We start from the raw sequence: 18,127 nt of genomic DNA, 5'->3' as shown, positions 1-18,127 counted from the left end.
CAGATCAGAGGCAGAATACTCATGTCTTGGGTTTTCTACTACATAATTCTCTTATCTGTTCCTTGGCAACCTAAATTTTGAAATGTGGTCATTTGCTAAATCTGCCCCTTTGTTCAGGCTTCATGAGAAACTGTGCTCTACATTACAGTGCTAGAAAGTATATGGATCTTTCATAGAGTCTGTCAAAGACAGAAAAATACAGTTATGTCACACTGGGCAAGTGTCTTCCTAGATTTCATTTTCCTTACTTGATAATTTGAGACAATACAGTGTATGTCTTAGATGCATTATGAAAAGGAGTTAAGAGGAAATAACACACGTAAAATCTCTAGAAAAACATGTGATACACAGGTGATCTGTTAATAGTCGCATCACTATGAAGGTGGGATCAGCTGGGTACGGTGGCAGAAGCATGTAATCCTGGCACTTGGGAGGTAGGGGAAGGAGATCAGGAGTTAGAAAAGCCTCAGTAGAGCAGCAAGCTGGAGGCCAGCTGGGCCACATGAGTCCTGCCTCAAAAAGAATTAATTAATATAGGATCAGTGTGTGTGTATACATATATATATATATATATATATATATATATATATATATATATGAAAAAAGATCATATTTCTTCTCTAACAAAGTTCTTCTGAGGCATAGATAGTTTAAATTAGCTGTTTTAGAAATAATTTGCCTGGTGGTGCTGGCATAGGCCTGTAATCCCAGAACTCAGGAGGCAGAGGCAGGCGGATCTCTGAGTTCAAGGCCCCCTTGGTCTACAGAGTGAGTTCCAGGACAGCCAGAGCTACACAGAGAAACCCTGTCTTGAAAAACAAAAACAAAAAATGTGTATAGTTCATCTCCAATAAATACAAAAGTCAATCGTTCTTCCAACTCACCTTGGTTGCGTCACTGATGATCTGGAACCTGGTGCTGTCCTGTTCTGCTGTGATTGAGCCTAACAATGCCTGGTAGGTGGTTTTCTTGGGGAGCTGCTGTTTCTGTCGCCTACAGATACAGAGTATTGTGCTGGTTAGTTTTGTCAGCTTGACCTAAACTAGAGTCATTTGGAAAGGGGAAACCTTAAATGAGAAGATGCCTCCATCAGACTGGCCTGTAGGAAAGTTTGTGGGAGCTTTTTCTTGATTAACTTATTTATGTGGGAGGGTCCAGCCCACTGTGGGTGACACCACAGGTGTCATAAGAAAGGTAGCTGAGCAAACCAGGAGGGGCCAGGACCCTCTATGGTCTCTGCTTCAGGTCCTGCCTCCAGGTCCCTGCACTGAGTTCCTGCCCTGACTTCTCTCAGGGATGGGCTGTGATTGGGAGTCTATAAGATGAAATAAACCCTTTCCTCCCCAGGCTGCTTTTGGTCATGGTCTTTAATCACAGCAATAAAAAGCCAACTAGGACAAGGATACAGATCTATGAGAACTGCTTGTGACTTGTCTGCATCTAATAGACCACATCATCATGTCAATGTCAGCAAAATTCACTATCACAGTAAGTAACTGGCATAGACAGTATTGATACTCTTATAAAGTACCAAGAATACATTACTAGAGTTCTAATAAAATTATCGCTAAAATAATATTAATTTCAACATAATGCTGCTTAAGAATGGCATCTTGTCTCCTTTATTGAGAAAGTGGGGACAATTTTCTTTCTTTCGTATGTGTATGTGTGTGTACATGTACAGGTGCATGTGACTATATAGGTATATGTACATGTGAGTGGGGGCCAGAAAACAACCTCAGGTATCATTCCTTAGGGACTGTCCATCTTTTTATTTTTAAGTCAGTGTCTCTTACTGGCATGGGGTTAGGCGAGTAGGCTAGGCTGGCCGTCCAGCAGGGCCTAGAAGCCTGCTTGTCTCTGCCTCCCCAGGGCTGGGATTGCAAGTGCCCAGGACTGGTAGTTTTACAATAGGTTCTAGGGATTAAACTTAGGGCTTCTTGCAAGTACTTTACCTACTAAGCCATTCCCCATCCCAAACTTTTTTATGAACTTAAACTTTCTCCTCCTTTTCATGGAATGGAACTTTAGTAGTGATTCAACAGATTCTAGTGGAAATTCAGTGTGGGCTAGCGGCTTAACAAGGTGGTTGGGCATTTACTACCTCCCTCTAAGGTAACTGTTTTGAGTTAAAAATGGCATCATTTTTTTTTTCTTCAAGAATAGAGAATGGCTGAAATAGAAACTTAAAAAATATATTAAAAAAAATTTTTTTTTCTGGGCATGGTGGTATGGCACCGTGTTTAATCCCAGCACTCAGAAGGCAGAGGCAGGCAGGCCGTTGTTAGTCCAATGTCAGATCTGCATAGTGAAATGATGTCTCAAATAATAAACAAACAAACAATAAAACACAAATTAATCAAATAAACAAAAAATTAATTTTGATGATTTCGGTTCAGGATCCCATAAAAGTAGATATAAGTCAGGCTCTTGAACCAACTAAGCCATGAATCCCACTAAAGTAGATGTTTTAAAAAATGATTTTAAAGACTTTTTTTTCTAGGCTAATAACCTATTAAATATTATTATTTAATATTTAAATAAGTAAGATTAAAGTAAGATCCCCACAGAGGGAACTCTATCAATAGTTAACACATTTCAAGTATATTTTCTCTTTGATCCAGTTACCAAATTCCTAGAAATCCTAGCTTTTATTGTTTGTTTGTTTCTTTGTTTTTGCTGTTTTGTTTTCGTTAGTGCTAAGGACTGGGCCCAGAGCCTTGCACAAGACAAGGAAGTCCCCTATTGCTGAGCCACAGCTCCAGCTCCACGCCTAAAATTCTATCTTCCAAATCACTTGCAGTATAGGATATGGTGGTGCTCTCATAGCAAAAGATGAAAACAGAAACAACAATCTGAGGCTCTAGCGAGTGGATCTAGAACAAGATAAATTATGGTGTATCTACCCAGTGGAATAGCATGAGCACAAAAATAGAGGGGACCTCCGTGTACTGAAGTGGAAGCTCTCCAGACTAAAGCATAAAGCAGGGGGAAGGAGACACAGAACACTGCATACAGAAACCTATTTGTAGGTGTAAGGAAAGAGGTGATAGAAGAATACATGTATTTACAAAAAATACTGGAGCAATATATAAGAAATTAATAAATATGCTTATTTGAAGGGGCAAGATGATAGAAAAGTAGAGGTGGGAGTAATACTTTCAATATGTATCATTTTATATGATATCCAAACCAGGTAAGTATATTATCTTTGAAAGGACACACATTTTTAAAATGTTTTAGATTTTAAAATAAAATACAGGCTGGGTGGTAGTAGTGCACACCTTTAATCCTAGCACTTGGGAGGCCAGTCTGGAAGATTGGCCTCAAGTCTACAGAGCAAATTCCAGGATAGCCAGGGCTACACAGAGAAACCCTGTCTTGAAAAACCAAGACAAAAAAAAAAATACAATTTAAATTATTTAATAGTAGTATGTAAGATGATTCATTAGATTTCCTAAAGATCATCTTCTTAGCCCCTCAGTTCTCAAAAGCACATGGAATTAACTTGGAAATATTGTCAGGAATGTTCTCTGGGTGATAGATTTACTTACCTATAGAAAGCAATCTTGCTACAGTCTCTGAAGATGGTTTTATCCACAGCTTCATCTTCAACACTAAATAAGACATTTTAAGAAATATATTTTACATAATATCTGTGAGTTCAATATTTGTACCTTCCCTAATTATACTATAAATGTGCAAAATAAACTTTTGGAATTTATTCTGCATCACAAAACTCCACCACTGCTGTAACATAAGACTTCATGGGGCAACCGTATGTATGGTGTAGAACAATACCCTTTTGTAGAACTACCAAATTGAACAACAAAACATCTCCATGGGCTTGGTTTGAAAGCCATGGAAAAAGGGCACTGTCAACTATGAGGCAGGGAGCTTTTAAAATAACAGCCACAACACTAAAATCTGAAATCTAAATCCAAACCAAACAACCAACCTACTCACCTATTTAAAGAGTAAAGTATTTTCAGAACATATACTTCCTGAGAGTTTAGACCTGAAGAAGACATAGAGTGCCTAAATGTTCTGTTAAAATCTAACAGGTAACCACAAGATAAAGCTCGAAATCATCTAAGAAAGGTATGTGCCAGGTGCTAGAGGCAGAGTAGGAACAAACATAGAAGAAAGAAAAAACTTCCCGGAGGAGTCCAACAATCTAGAGATTAATATTCTTTAAAACCAAGTTTCCAGAAGAATTGCACCTGGAATAAAATGTAAAAAGATGTACATTACTACTTGAATATATGTGTATTTCAGTTAGTCTTCCTCTGGTTAAAACAACTATAAACTACCAGGGGGAGGGGGAGGACTTGCTTTGGTAAAGAGGTGTGGCTTCCCGCACCTGCAGTTAGCATGTCCATGATTTTGAAGGAAGCTAAACTACGAAAACAGGCCTGGACAGATAGAAACACTTAGCCATGTCAAGAAATTGTTCTATCGTGGAAAAAAAGGAAACCCTGCATTAAACTCGGCTTTTTGGCACTGCTTATTTTAATCAAGTGTGCAAACATTAGGAGACCTTGCAGTCTTCCGTTTCCAGTTTTGAACAATGAGCTGTGGAATGGCACAGGAAGAGATGGAACCACCTAAATGTGGGATGCAGCACGTTTAAGACCCATGTCTTAGAGTTTGGAAGGCAGTCTTTCCACTGTTAAAGTTATCTAACCCTCCTGGAAATACTTTGAGAGGTTAGCTATTGACAACACCCAACTCCCTGCAGAAGCAAGAAAGAACGATGAAGCAAATACCAAGCATTCAAGGAAGTGCGATCAAAACATTAAGTGAAGCCTTCAAACTAAAAGGTTGTTGTAGGAGTCAGTTCCTGAGGGAGCAATTGGCCTTTACCTGATTTCCTCTTTCTCAGCTGCTTCCATGGCTTCGCTGTTAACTGTGCCTAGCTCCTAACTCTCAGGCCACAGCTTCTGGAAGTCTTTTTAAAAAAGGTAACAAGCAGACTTCACCACAGTCAGATTTATAGAAAATAGGAGACCCCCTCAGATGTTTAAGGGTCGGGGGACAAATCCTGACCTTTTCTCCTGGGATTTTCTCAGGCGCAAACCAGAGAGCGTCTACAGGGATATACTTAATTAATATTTTATCTTGGTTGAGAGTGACTGATGAACCTTGCTTTTATTGGCGGAGGAGGCGTGCACGCAAAGAGCCCTAGAGGTTAAAATCCAGAGCGTGAGAAACAGGAAGCACTAAGACAGACTTAGTTAGGGTCTGTCTCAGTGGCTGTCACTCTATAATACCGAAAGCTGACCCGATCTCTCCCCACTTTTAGTTTTGAGTAGTGAGTGCCGCCTGGATCATTGCTGGACGCTGATGTCGCCAGTCAACCTGCTGCCGCTGACCTGCAGTCTTTCGGAGTTAAAGGGGACTTTGAAGCTCATGAATCGCTTCTACTCCAACCCTGCCAAATTCCAGGCTCTGCCTCCACAGCTCCACAGCCGGAGAACTCACTACGGGATGTCAATCAGGCATCCAGTGTGCGCGCTTCTACTGACTTCTGACCGGCGCCTGACCTTGACTTGGAAAGGATGAGGAGCGGGAAGAAGCGGGAGGAGCAGAGACTTGACGGATGCATTGAGTTCCTTTAATGGCAGGAAGGACAGAGGGAAGTAGCGGACCTCAAAAGGTTTGGCTAGTTCATCCCCACCCCCCGCCTCCACCTCCCGGCGACGCTTGGATTGAGACAGGAAGACGCCTGCGCAGTAGGCACAAAGTTTTTGGAGCGCTCTGACGGTCGAAGAGTCGCAGTTTCAAGGACCCGGATAATCCCGCCCACAGAGCAGAGCCGGAAGAGGGTGGGACAAGCCGGAAGAAGGCGGGACTAGCCAGCCGGAAGCAGGCTCAATGCTTTGGGTAGTCGCTTCATGGCTGTGAAGATGGCGGTAGCTGCGTGGCTTCAGGTGTCTCCTGTCATTTTTCTTCTTTTGGGGTCGCAGCCGTTCCCATTGTCGTTTTTTGGTGCAGGACCAGCACCCGTGTTTGCTGCAGATAGATCAAAGTGGCACGTTCCGATGCCGTCGGTAAGTATTGGAATCCCTACTGAGCCTGGAGGGGATGAGAGGTGGGGCTACGGTGGCCCAAGGGGTCCAGGATGGTTTCAGGAAAGTCGGTTTCCAAAGCGGGTGGGATACCCAGAGTGTGCAGACGGGGGCTCACCTGCCCGGAGCTGAGAGCTGCGCTGTTTGCTGTAGCTAGGAGGAGTGTGAGAGCCTAGTGGGTTCTCACCGGGAAAGTACAGAACTTTCAGCGCCAAACTTGAGAGAAACTTGATGCACAGGTACATAGTAGTTTCTCTTTCAGCTAGAATGTCACAAAATCCAGTAACCTAGGCTTGCATGAAAGGGATATGTAAATAGGAGTCCTTATTTTTAACTGTAGTGGTTTTATTTTTATTTTTTGTAAAAATATTTCTACGGATGAGATGGCTTGATCTGGTTTAAACTTCGAAATGTTTTTGTGATTAGGGGGACATAGGGATTTTTTTTTTTAAATGCGTTTTGACATGGGAATGGCCAAAACGGAACAGTTCTAAAATGTAATGTGGTAAGGTTAGTCTTTCCTTTCGATAGTTAACTGATACGTTGACCTATTCCCCTCTCAGTTTTAAGACCTCGTTTGAGTAAGAGTAGCATTTTGAACCACAAAAAACAAATTTTGGCAAGAACTGCTTTAAAAATCCATTAGCTGTTTTGTTGACTTGCTTTGCTTTTGTCCTGTTCACTCTACATTTATGTGGCAAATTCTGCAGCTTTTATTCACGTTAGCAAAGGTTTCTGGGTTTTGAATTATAGTTGTCTATTTGTTACTGGAATGATTAATAGTTCTCCTAAATTTAAAAGTAAAATCTGCTCAAAGGTTATTTGAACGCTATGACTGGTTGTTCTGAGGAATGGTTAGTGAATATAGAAGAGGAGCCGCACATCTCATGATTGTGAACATTGGAGCTTGTGCCCTTTTAACCCTACAATGATGCTTTTAGGTTGGGTTGAGATCTGAGGTAGCCTCCCATTTATAGTCCCAGCTTTATGCCTTTGGGGAGGAATTCATGACAACGCTAGGGGCAAGAGCCAGTAGTTTGGATGTGATTGACTTTCACTAAAAGAAATGTTGTCCTTTTGATTAAGAAAATTAATTTGAATATTTTATAAATTTAGGTATTCATATTCTGTCTTGAAAATCAAAATGCCCTGATGCTAATTATTTTTCTTTTATCTTTGCAGGGGAAAAATTATTTTAGTTTTGGAAAGATTCTTTTCAGAAATACTACTATCTTACTGAAATGTGAGTTTTTAAATTTCGTTGTTATTTGAGCTTCTTAAACGTAGCTTATTTTCTACCTTAGTCTGCTTGTGTGTGTGTGTGTATGTGTGTGGTGCATGTATGAATATGTGTGTATATGCATATGAAGCCCAGAGGTCAATTACTTGTATTTTCCTCAGTTCCTGTCTACCCTATTGTTTTGAGACAAGGTCTCTCCCTTAACTTGTAGCTTGCTGATTGGCTAGATTGGCTGACCAGCAAACATCAGGGGTCTTCTGTCTCTTTCTCAAACCCAGCACTGGAATTACAGGCGTGGATGAATTTTTTTTTTTCCTGAGACAGGGTTTCTCTGTGTAGTTTTGGAGCCTGTCCTGAAACTCGCTTTGTAGACCAGGCTGGCCTCGAACTCACAGAGATCTGCCTGGCTCTGCCTTCTGAGTACTGGGATTAAGGGCATGCGCCACCACTGCCCGGCCATGGATCAAATTTTAATGTGAGTGCTGAGGATCTAAACTCAGGTCCTGATACTTGTGTGGGGAGCAAACATTTTTACCAACAGAGCCATCTCCCTAGCCCCTTAATACATTTTAAGTCTAGAAATTTAATAGGTTGGCACTGTTTAGATACAAACATTTAGTATAACTAAATTTCTATCAGTGAATAATATTCAGAATACTTGTATAAATTTTTATTGTCTTAGTCTCTTGTTTTTCAGTTTATTATGTTATGTATAGATACACTATTATATGTAGCTTATATTACATATTTGTATTATATATTACATACTCAATTGAATTCAATACTCTATTGAATTCATATGGTGACTGTATTGCTACACAGAGTGTGTATATATATATATGTTTATGTATGAAAACTATGTCTATATTTAATTATTTTAGTTGTATTTAATTTTGTTGGTTGACTGCTTGCATCATTTTTAAATCTGTTCTGAGTCAGAAGTATCACTGATTTTACTCTTGTGTACTTGTTAGCTGTTTTCTGGAAACATGGTCTAGGCTTGTCAGACATTGGCTCAGATATTCAGTAGATCCTTTGTTTACCAAGGGAGTGTTTAATGCTTCAAGGAACAGCGAGTTCAGGGATCTTACCAGGAAGTAGGGATTATGTAAAAGAAAACCAGTTTGTCTAGTGAGATAGCCACAGGATCTGGAGCTAAATTGTCCTGTGTATACTAAAACTCCCTTTTAATTTTGAGACTTTTTTATTTTTGGAAGCAAATGATCATGGGTTGCCCTATTTTGGAGATGGGATAATACTTTAGATCATCACTGTAGTGTAATCTTTTTTGTTTGTTTGTTAAAACAGGGTCTCACTAGGTAGCTCAAGGACAGTCTTAGGCTCAGTTTCTTAACTGAGCTACCATGCCTTGTTTCATGTCTGTTTTGAACATACCTTTCTCCCTGAAAATACAGTAATGTCATAGTTGAGTTATTTTATTCTTTTGTTTAATAAGTGGTTATAAAATAACTACTGTGTGCTGAGTACTCTTAGATACTAGAAAAGTAGAAAAATTCTCTTCTCTCATTGAGCTTACACTGTGGCGGGAGTGAAAGGAGCAGGTCAGATTTCTGTGACAAATACACTCGTGATGGTTAGTTTTAATTGTCAACTTAGCACAACTCAGAATTACTTGGGAAAAGAATCTCAATGAGGGGTTATCTAGATCACGTCGGTCAGTGGCCATGTCTATGGGGGATTGTCTAATTGTGTTAATTGATATGGGGCATTTCCATCATAAATGTAGGCAGGACCATTCCCTAGGTTGGGTCCTGAACTGTGGAGGAATAGAGGAATCTGAGTTGAACAGCATGAATGCGTGCATTGATTCCTCCTTGCCGTTGAGTGTGGATTTGATGTGAGTGACTGCCTCAAGTCCCTGACACCTAGACTTCATTCCAATGATGAACCATAACCTGGGCTTTTGTACTAAAGTAAACCCTTCCTCCTCTAAGTTGGTTTTTGTCACAGTGTTTTATCCAGCCAAAGAAACAAAGCTAGGCAACTTAAAGTTGATTTGAACCAATTTACCCTCTTGTTTCGTGAGGTTGGTTTACTGGCTGTTTACTCATAGCTGTGGAAGGATCTAGTTGCTTAGCATAGTTTGATGTTTGGCTGTACTCCTGTTATGTACAGTCTTCTAGTTTGTTTTTGACCTGATGGTATTTTACCAAGTTTAACAGTCTCCACATTAAAAATGTCTACATTTTGTTGTTTTGTGGAAGATCTGAGGTTCCTTAAATTTTGTTCTTATTTTTTGTTATTCCTATAGTTTCTCGTATTTACTGTCTTTGATTTTATGGTGTGTGACTTCCATAGCACAGGTGGGACCATGTTCTTTGTCTCAGGGCTTGTCATTTAGAGTTCTAAACATTGTCTTACCTGTCCTTTAACACTTCACTTACTTTTATATTTGCAATAAAATTCCCAGCAAATCTTTTCTTTAGGACCTAAAATTTACATTTATTTATTCACTTACTTTCTGTATGTGAATGCAGGCATTCCATGGCGTATGTGTGGAAATCAGGGCAATTTGCTCGAGTCAGTTGTCTCTTTCCACCATATGGGTCCTGGGGATAGAACTCAGCTCTTTAGACATACTCCCTAACCCATCCTGCTGGCCCTGTTTTCTGACTTTAAGCTAATATACCCTATCTACTTGTGTCCTCCTGTTAGTAGTCAACTGTTAATCTTTCCATCTTTCCTATAAATTCTCTGCTGATCAGATTTTTGCATATCCTAATAGAGCTCTGCAGAAACGTGTTAGTCATTTTAAAATTAGTGTAGGGGCTAGAGAGACTGCACTGACGGCTCTTCCGGAGGACCCCGGTTTGATTCCAGCACTCGCATACCAGTTCATAGTCATTTGTACTCCAGTTCCAGGGATCTGACGCCCTCTTCTGGCACTCCTGGGCACCAGGGTCACAGTGGTACACAGACGAAACAGGCAAAACAAACACACATAAAATTAAAAAAAAATTTTAAGGGTTGGTTAAGAAAACAGTTTAAAACAAAGCTAGGAATGTTTTAATTCTGTTGCTTATTATTTTTATTATCTTAAAATTTTAATTAATTAATTAATGTTTGCTTTTTGAGACAGGGTCTCTCTATGTAACCTTGGCTGGCCTGGAGCTCACCATGTAGACCAGGCTGGCCTAGAACTCATAGAGAGATCTGCTTGCCTCTGCCTCCTCCTAAGTGTTAGTATTCAAGGTATAGGTTATAACCTCCTGATTGCATCTTTTGTTATGAATTAAAGTAGATTCCTGGGGCTGGAGAGATGGGTCAGTGGTTAAGAGCACTTGTTCTTGCAGAAGACCGAGGTTCAATTCCTAGTACCCCACATGGTGGTTCGCAACTGTTCATAATTCTAGGTCCAGGATGCAAATGATACACAGGCATACATGTGAGTAAAACATGCACATAAAGTGAATAAATCTAAGGAAAAAGAGTAGATTTCTAAATGCAGTCATAACTTATTATTCTTGCAAAACATAAAGCATCTTCCATATTTTTTTCTTCCACAGCTGGAATCAAAGAGGAAGTTTTAATTAGATGTTTCTTTTGTTGTGAAACAAAATAAATTCTTTTTTTTTTTTTTTTTTTTTTGAGCTGAGGATTGAACCCAGGGCCTTGTGCTTGCTAGGCAAGTGCTCTACCACTGAGCTAAATCCCCAACCCCCAAAATAAATTCTTAAATGCAGTCATACTTGTTTTTTATTTTATAGGTTTGTTTGTCTTTTTTTTTTTTTTGAGACAGTCTCATGTAGCTGAAGTTGGCCCTGAATTCCTGATCCTCCTGCTTCCACCTGCCAAGTGCTAGAATTACAGGCAAGCAAAGCTGCACCCACTGCCATCATGTTTATTTTGGGCATGTTTGCACAGAGAAGTCTCTAGTATCTTGTCCCACCTCCCAGGACAGTTGGATTTACCTTCTTAAATCTTCAGACTGATGCTTTGGCTCTTTAGAACATTGTGTTCCAAACTGTGTGGGGTTTTATTATGTGTGTAATATGGTATATATATATGTTCAGGTATTTGCATAGGTTGAGCCTGCACATTTCAGAGAAGGATATTGAGTGTCGTGTATATCTGTCAGTCTCCACTTCATTTCTTTGAGACAGGGTCTCTCACTGAACCTGGAACTAGGCTGGTGGCATCAAGTTTAGACAGGGCATCAGATCAGATCCTTGGGAACTGGAGTGACAGATGGCCATGTGCTACCTACCATGTGGTGCTAGAAACTGAACCTCAGTTCTCTGGAAGAACAGCCAGTTCTCTTAACTGCTGAGCCATTTCTCTAGCCCCCTTTATGCATTCTTGCTGACTTTCCAAGTCCAAGCCATGAATATCTCTCAGTGGATCTGTTTAAAATACCATTTAACAATCATGATACCATTATTGCTATCCCTGCTATCCCTGATACCATTATTCTGTATTTCTCCAGTAAGGTTGTGGCCTTTTAAAAGATCTTTGACCATTTGTTTTTCCCCATTTCCCTCTTAATCTAACACTCAACTATTAAACCTTTGTATATGTGTGTTCTGCTTGGTAAATACTTGAATAATGGAAGTCTAGTTTTAGGTTAGGATTGCCTTATCATGCCCAGGTTTTTCTCAATATAGATCTAGAAGTTTGGGACACAGAAATAGACCTACATTTCCAAAAGGGTTAAAGAAAGAAAACCTGCTTAGCTACAGTACCACTTCTGAAAGAGCAGTGATATTATCTAAAGGCTACCTGGGCATCTGGGCCTGCTAGCTCACCCCTGTAATCTCAACACTTGGGAGCCTGAGATGGAGAGATAGCAGTGAATTTGAGGCCAGCTTGGGCTGCACAATGAGATCCTGCTTCAGAATAAACACCAAGAAAGAAAGAACCGTTATTTTTGCTTGTATGACTTGATTTCCTTATGTCTAAAGAAGGAATATTGAGTATCTCAGTTTAGGGTAGAAAATAAATAGGCTATTAGTAGAAAATGCTGGAAGAATGCTTCATTTGGAATTTTCTTGTGTTTACAAGTATTTCTTCTTCCATAGTTGATGGAGAGCCTTGTGATCTATCTTTGAATATAACCTGGTTTCTGAAAAGTGCTGATTGCTACAATGAAATCTACAACTTCAAGGTAAAGAATATGAAAATATATACGTTTCTTGGGACTTAATGGTCATCTGGCCCCAACCTCTTAACTTTACAGAAGGAAGAGTAGTGTGTAGTTATGGAGCAGCAGAGCTGAACTATAGCCCATTCGGCCCAGTGTGCAGACCTGTGTCAGCAGTTCTCAGGCTTCTTGTCTCAATTCATATCCTTAAAAAAACTGTAGCCAGATGTGGTGGTGCATGCCTTTAATCCCAGCACTTTGGAGGCTGAAGCAGGCAGATATCCCGGTTTACAGCCAGCCTGGTCTACACAAGTGAGTTCCAGGACAGCCAGGGCTACACAGAGAAACCCTGTCTTGAAAAACAAAAACAAAAAATTATGGACTCAAAAAGCCTTTGTTTTTAAAAATTTTTTAAACATTTGTGTGTATTGAGGTATATTTACACACATAAGCCATTGCATAAGTGTGAATGTCAGAAAACAGCTTGAGGGAGTCAGTTTTCTCCTTCCACTGTGTGGGTTCTGGGGATTGAACACAGGGCGCCAAGCTTGGCAGCAGATGCCTTTATTTACTGAACAAATTTTCTGGTCCTCCACATGGCTTTTGTTTGTGGTTTCCTCTTTTGAAAATTAGAACAAGGGCTAGAGAGATAGCTCAGTGATTAAGAGCACTGGCTGCTCTAGAGGACCTGAGTTCAATTCCCAGTACCCACATGCCAACTCACAACTTCTCATAGCTTCAGTTCCAGGGGATCTGAGTCCCTCTCCTGGTCTCCACAGGCATACACTTGGTGCACAGACATATATGCAGCAAAAACACCCATACACATAAAATAATAAAATAACTTTTAAAAAGAAGGTAAAACAAAATATTGAGATATTTATTATTTTAAAGTAGCAATAATAAACTTATAAGATCTTGTCTAAAAAAAAATCACAGAAGAGCAGCATTGTTTTGTGGTCTTGTTAGATGTCTTTAATTAAAATCTGGCATGACAGAAGACAGCTAGGTTTTTACTTAGTCCTGTGATAAATTGCTTGAAACATATATGTTGAGAAAAATCTGACTTCATAAGATATATATGGTTAGAAAATGGTATTTTAATGACTTTCATGTAATCAGGATGTCCTTTGTTTTTATACCACAACTTTTTATGTGGTGTTAAAGGTTAATTGTAATACAGAATTGAAATCATATTAATGAGCTTTTTATATTATATAATATAAATATATGTTTATTGTACTTTTAAAGATTTTATTTATTTTATGTGTATGGGTGTTTTGCCTTTGTATATATATACATAGTCTACCACATGCCTGCAGTACCCGTGGAGGCCAGAAGAGGGTATCAGCTTCTCTGGAACTGGAGTTTCAGACAGCTGTGAGTTTGCATGTGGGTGTTGGGCATTGAATCTGGGTCCTCCAGAAGAGCAGCTAATTCTCTTGACTGCTAAGTTCTGCTTGATTTTATGTATGCTGGGGATATAACCCAGGGCTTCATTCATGCTAGGCAAACCCTGCCAACTAAGCTACATCCCTGGCTTCTGTATTGAAGTTTTATAGGAGCATTTGACAGTGTTGGTGATTGCTTTCATTATATAACATTGAGGTGTGAAGAGCATATATTGCTCTGGCAGAGGACTAGAGTTTTGTTTTTTTTTTTTTTTTTTTTTGGTTTTTCGAGACAGGGTTTCTCTGTGTAGCTTTGCGCCTTACCTGGGACTCACTTGGTAGTCCAGGCTGGCCTCGAACTCACAGAGATCCGCCTGGATCTGCCTCCCGAGTGCTGGGATTAAAGGCGTGCGCCACCACCGCCCGGCTAGAGTTTTGTTTTTAACACCCAGTTGTACTGCTCAAAACCGCCCTAACTCTAGCTCTAGGGGATCTAAAACCCTAGCTTCCATGGGCACTCCCTGATCTACACACGATTATAAATATCTCACAACACACACACACACACACACACACACACACACACACACACACACACACATAGCTTGTCTTCATAAGACATAAAAATAGTTATTTTGGATTGCTACAGGATAAAAGTGTGGAGATGGGCTGGAGAGATGGCTCAGTAGTTAAGAATAAGATAGTACAAATTCTAATTGTTCTTAATAATAAAAACCTGGAGTCAGATATTGGGGTAAATGCTGAAAGATCAGAGAAGTAAAGGAGCCAGCCACTAGAGAGACTTCTTACCTCTGCCAAATCCTCAGACCGAAGGGACTGAGCTCCTGTCTCCTCCCACCTCATATTCCTCTCTCTGCCCAGCCATGTCACTTCCTGTCTCCACCTACCTAGTGCTGTGATTAAAGGCGTGAGCCTCCACTACCTGACTTTGTTTCTCTTCTTTTTTAGACTGAATCAATCTCGTGTAGTCCAGGGTGGCCTTGAACTCCTGATCTTCCTGCTTCCTTTCCCCAGTGCTGGGATCCCCTGCCTGGCCTCTGTGGTTAACTAGTGGCTAGTTCCGCACTCTGATCTCCAAGCAAACTTTGTTAGAGCACAAGGAAAATATTACCACATTTCCCCTTTATGTCTACAATAAAAAAGAGATTATAACTAATATAAGAAAAACTATATACAATAAGTACAATAACTATATATAATATATACAGGCAATAAATATATCAACAATGTCTAGTCCATAAACATTTGACAAATACAGAGAAAATATTCCATTATCTATCCTATTTTGGTGAGTCCAAAAGATTGTACCTAATTCACTTTCTATTCTAATTCGCATTACCAAAACTATCTTTATGTCTTTCAACCTTATATACTTTACATTCCTTTAGTGAATTTCTTTTCTGAATCTGGTAACAAGGAAAACTATAACTTTAACTATAAAGTCTTCAACTCCATCAGAGACCCGAGAAGGAAATTGTGGGGACCCACAGAGGCTTCCTAGTGAGAACTTACTCAGGTTCAGCGAATCTGGGCTTGCTTTACCCAGCAGGGCTGCATAATGGATGATTTGACCACGGGTGTGGTTACCAGGTGTTTGAAGGGTCTACACTTGGCTATACAGTGTGCTTTGATCTTGCAAGGGGGAGATCTTTTGCATCTCTCCTTGGCATTGTTAGACAAAGCCCTTTTGAATAAATGAAGTGGCTGTTGGGTATTGACTCAGGCTCTCCCGAAGCTATCCTGTGTTTCTGTCTTTCTTCTCTTCATCTAGGTCTCTCTTTCTATCTGATATTTTCTCATTCCTCTCTCCTCCACTTAAGAACCCTTTGAAAGGTGGGAACAGTAAGAACTAGACTCCCACAGACTCCCACAGGAAATATTATTACTTCCAAAAATTGTGAGAAATGACAGAAACGGCTGCCTGGACAGTCACCCACGGTTCCTCTACAACGTTGGGGTATCCATCTTCTGCCTACAGACCTAGGATATCTCACAGACTTATCTGTGAAGCAGGATATTCTGAAGGGCTGACCTACCTTGTCTTGGCAAAGTTCAGCAGTCTTTTTCTTTGTGTCCTGTTTGTCCCATTTGGACAGCATACTGTCTTACGTACAGGAAGCATACACTTTCTTGCCCAGTGGCTGACTTTTGCCGCAAAGAAAGTAAACTCCATGTGGAGTTTCTTCGATGCCCATCATCTTCTCTGAAGTAGGTTGGTGCTGACAGGAGCAGACATGTCTCATTGTCATTAAAAAAAAAAAGAAAAGAAAAGAACCTATGTTATTAAAACATCTTAAATGCCGTATTCTGTAGATCTCTGAAGTGTTTGAAGACTCCCTGTCTACCTAAAACGCATCTCTGTTTGACCTTGAAAACATTCCTAACATGACTACAAGTTTAATTGTAATAAATGACTAACTACTAACCTGCATTTCTTTATTATCCTAAATAGTTTGTAATAATAACTTTCAAGGATTAGAAATTTGCATTACATTGTTTAATGACTTGCATAGGTACAATATCTTGAATAAGATTAGAAATGTATGTACAGTATATTGTACAAAAATATGTACAGTATTGTACAAAAATAATCTTAAATTTGTATCAATATACAAAGATCCATATTGATGTGAAATATTTAAGACTATTAGTTGCTTTTTTTGGTTTAAAAGTAGATTAAATAATCTACCCTTATATTTATATCCCCCTTTTTTCTTTTCAGTTTTCAAAAACTGTGAATCTAATCTCCTTTGTTCAACTTTTTCGTGACCATTACCAATAACAACTTGTAACAAACCACTCTAAACAATAACAAATATCCATAACCCATTCAAAGACCAAAAACCACCCACCCCACCTCTTGCGACTGAGATATTTATACCTTAAGAAGTGTTAAAGAGTCAAAATAAAACCAAAGGATTATGAGATTAGTGGCAGTAAAATAGTCCCTAAATTTTTGTTTTTCTCATGGCCCATATCAGAATATAGTATATACTGCTCTTACAGAGCACCCACCCAACTCACAGCCAAGCTGCCTGTGATTCCAGCTTCAGAGGATCCACGGCTTCTGGGGGTATCATGTGTACATAACCATATACAGACACACACATATGTATACATGATTGTTTTTAAAGTATGGAGATGATAAGCTGATGGTTACAGATTTGAAATATTGAAGCCTTTCTGATGAATGTGGTTTGGGTATGAGAGAAAAATCACAGAACTGATACATGATATTTTTGTGTGTGTGTGACTATCAGAAATGGGCTATGATTGGCAACAAGAGTTTTACATTGTAAGCTTATGAGCATAAATGGTCTTTTTGTAGATTTTGTTAATTTGGTCAAGTAACCATGTGATTAAAAACCCCTTTGTACCTGAAAATTTACTAGTCTTCTCAGAACTGTTAGAGAATTACTTTTTGGGAGCCAAAGACTATGATTTTGTGCATTATTTTAAAGATTTATTTATTTATTTGTGTGTGTGCTTGCACATGTTTGTGTCACCTGAGTGCATGTATACCAGGAGAGAGTGCTGTGTCTTCTGCAGCTAGAGTCACAGGCTGCTGTGAGCCACCTGATATGTGTTCTGGGAACCGGATGTGGGTTCTCGGGAACAACAGCAAATGCTCCTGCCCCAGAATTCTGTACTTCATAGTTTAATTGTAGATCCTTCTTTTAAAATACTGTGTGTCAGAGGACAGCCTGTGGGAGTCCGTTCTCTACCTCCACCACAACATGGGTTCTGGGGATTGAGCTGGGGTCATCATGTTTAGTGACAAAAAAAATCTAACTGCTGAGCCATCTAACTAGTCTTGATTTTACCATTAATATCGGATTTTGTTGGTACTTGTCAAGTCCTTTAGTCAGCAAGGACACGGCACTGACCCTCTCCGAGGCGTGATTTTTAAAAATATTTTTTTGGATTTATTTAGTTTACTATTTTATGTATATGAATGTTTTGCCTACATGTATGTGTGTACACTATGTGCATGCCTGGTGTCTGGGGAGGTCAGAAGAGGGTGTGAGATCCTCTGGATCTGGAGTTACAGATGATTGTGTTCTTCATGTGGGTGCTGGGAATTGAACCTGGCTCTTCTGCAAGAGCAACAAGTAATCTTAACCACTGAGCGAGCTATCCAGTCCCTCAGCCATGATACTTTCTTTACATCTTGAAAAGGGGCATATGTTTTTCTGTGATAAGAAGCTGGACACCATCTGTTCTTTTAATCCCCCCCCCCCCCCCCAGATGAAGACCGATGAGGACCGAACCCAGGGCCTTGCACTTGCTAGGCAAGCACTCT

At 39.8% G+C, this 18,127-nt stretch overlaps 2 protein-coding genes and 1 non-coding gene across 7 annotated transcripts in view; 1 reads left to right on the top strand and 2 right to left on the bottom strand.

Moving 5' to 3' along the window:
• Positions 1-5,733, bottom strand: part of Ganc (glucosidase alpha, neutral C) — a 55,565-nt gene extending 49,832 nt beyond the window's left edge. The window contains exons 1-3 of one of the 3 annotated variants that reach the window (XM_052726250.1): positions 4,867-5,733; positions 3,555-3,617; positions 885-993 (exon numbers count right to left, since the gene is read on the bottom strand). In XM_052726250.1, coding sequence (XP_052582210.1) covers positions 885-993; positions 3,555-3,617; positions 4,867-4,895 — 201 coding nt within the window. In that variant the 5' untranslated portion in view covers positions 4,896-5,733. The remainder of the gene's footprint in view (positions 1-884; positions 994-3,554; positions 3,618-4,866) is intronic. The other 2 variants (XM_052726249.1, XM_052726251.1) reach the window with 2 other exon arrangements.
• A 46-nt stretch (positions 5,734-5,779) lies between these two features.
• The window catches only part of Tmem87a (transmembrane protein 87A), a 54,609-nt gene continuing 42,261 nt past the window's right edge, over positions 5,780-18,127 (top strand). For all 3 annotated transcript variants that reach the window (XM_052726255.1, XM_052726252.1, XM_052726254.1), the window contains exons 1-3: positions 5,780-6,053; positions 7,254-7,314; positions 12,351-12,436. In XM_052726255.1, the coding sequence (XP_052582215.1) occupies positions 5,898-6,053; positions 7,254-7,314; positions 12,351-12,436 (303 nt within the window). In that variant the 5' untranslated portion in view covers positions 5,780-5,897. The remainder of the gene's footprint in view (positions 6,054-7,253; positions 7,315-12,350; positions 12,437-18,127) is intronic.
• Trnaa-agc (transfer RNA alanine (anticodon AGC)) lies at positions 10,916-10,998 on the bottom strand. The gene has a single exon. It is a non-coding gene; the product is annotated as a tRNA-Ala (tRNA).

This window comes from Peromyscus californicus, unplaced genomic scaffold (assembly GCF_007827085.1).
Source record: "Peromyscus californicus insignis strain IS unplaced genomic scaffold, ASM782708v3 Scaffold_7__1_contigs__length_154581171, whole genome shotgun sequence".
NCBI classification, from domain to species: Eukaryota; Metazoa; Chordata; class Mammalia; order Rodentia; family Cricetidae; genus Peromyscus; species Peromyscus californicus.
Note: the sequence above shows the minus strand (reverse complement) of the source record. Positions and strands in the feature narration are given on the sequence as shown.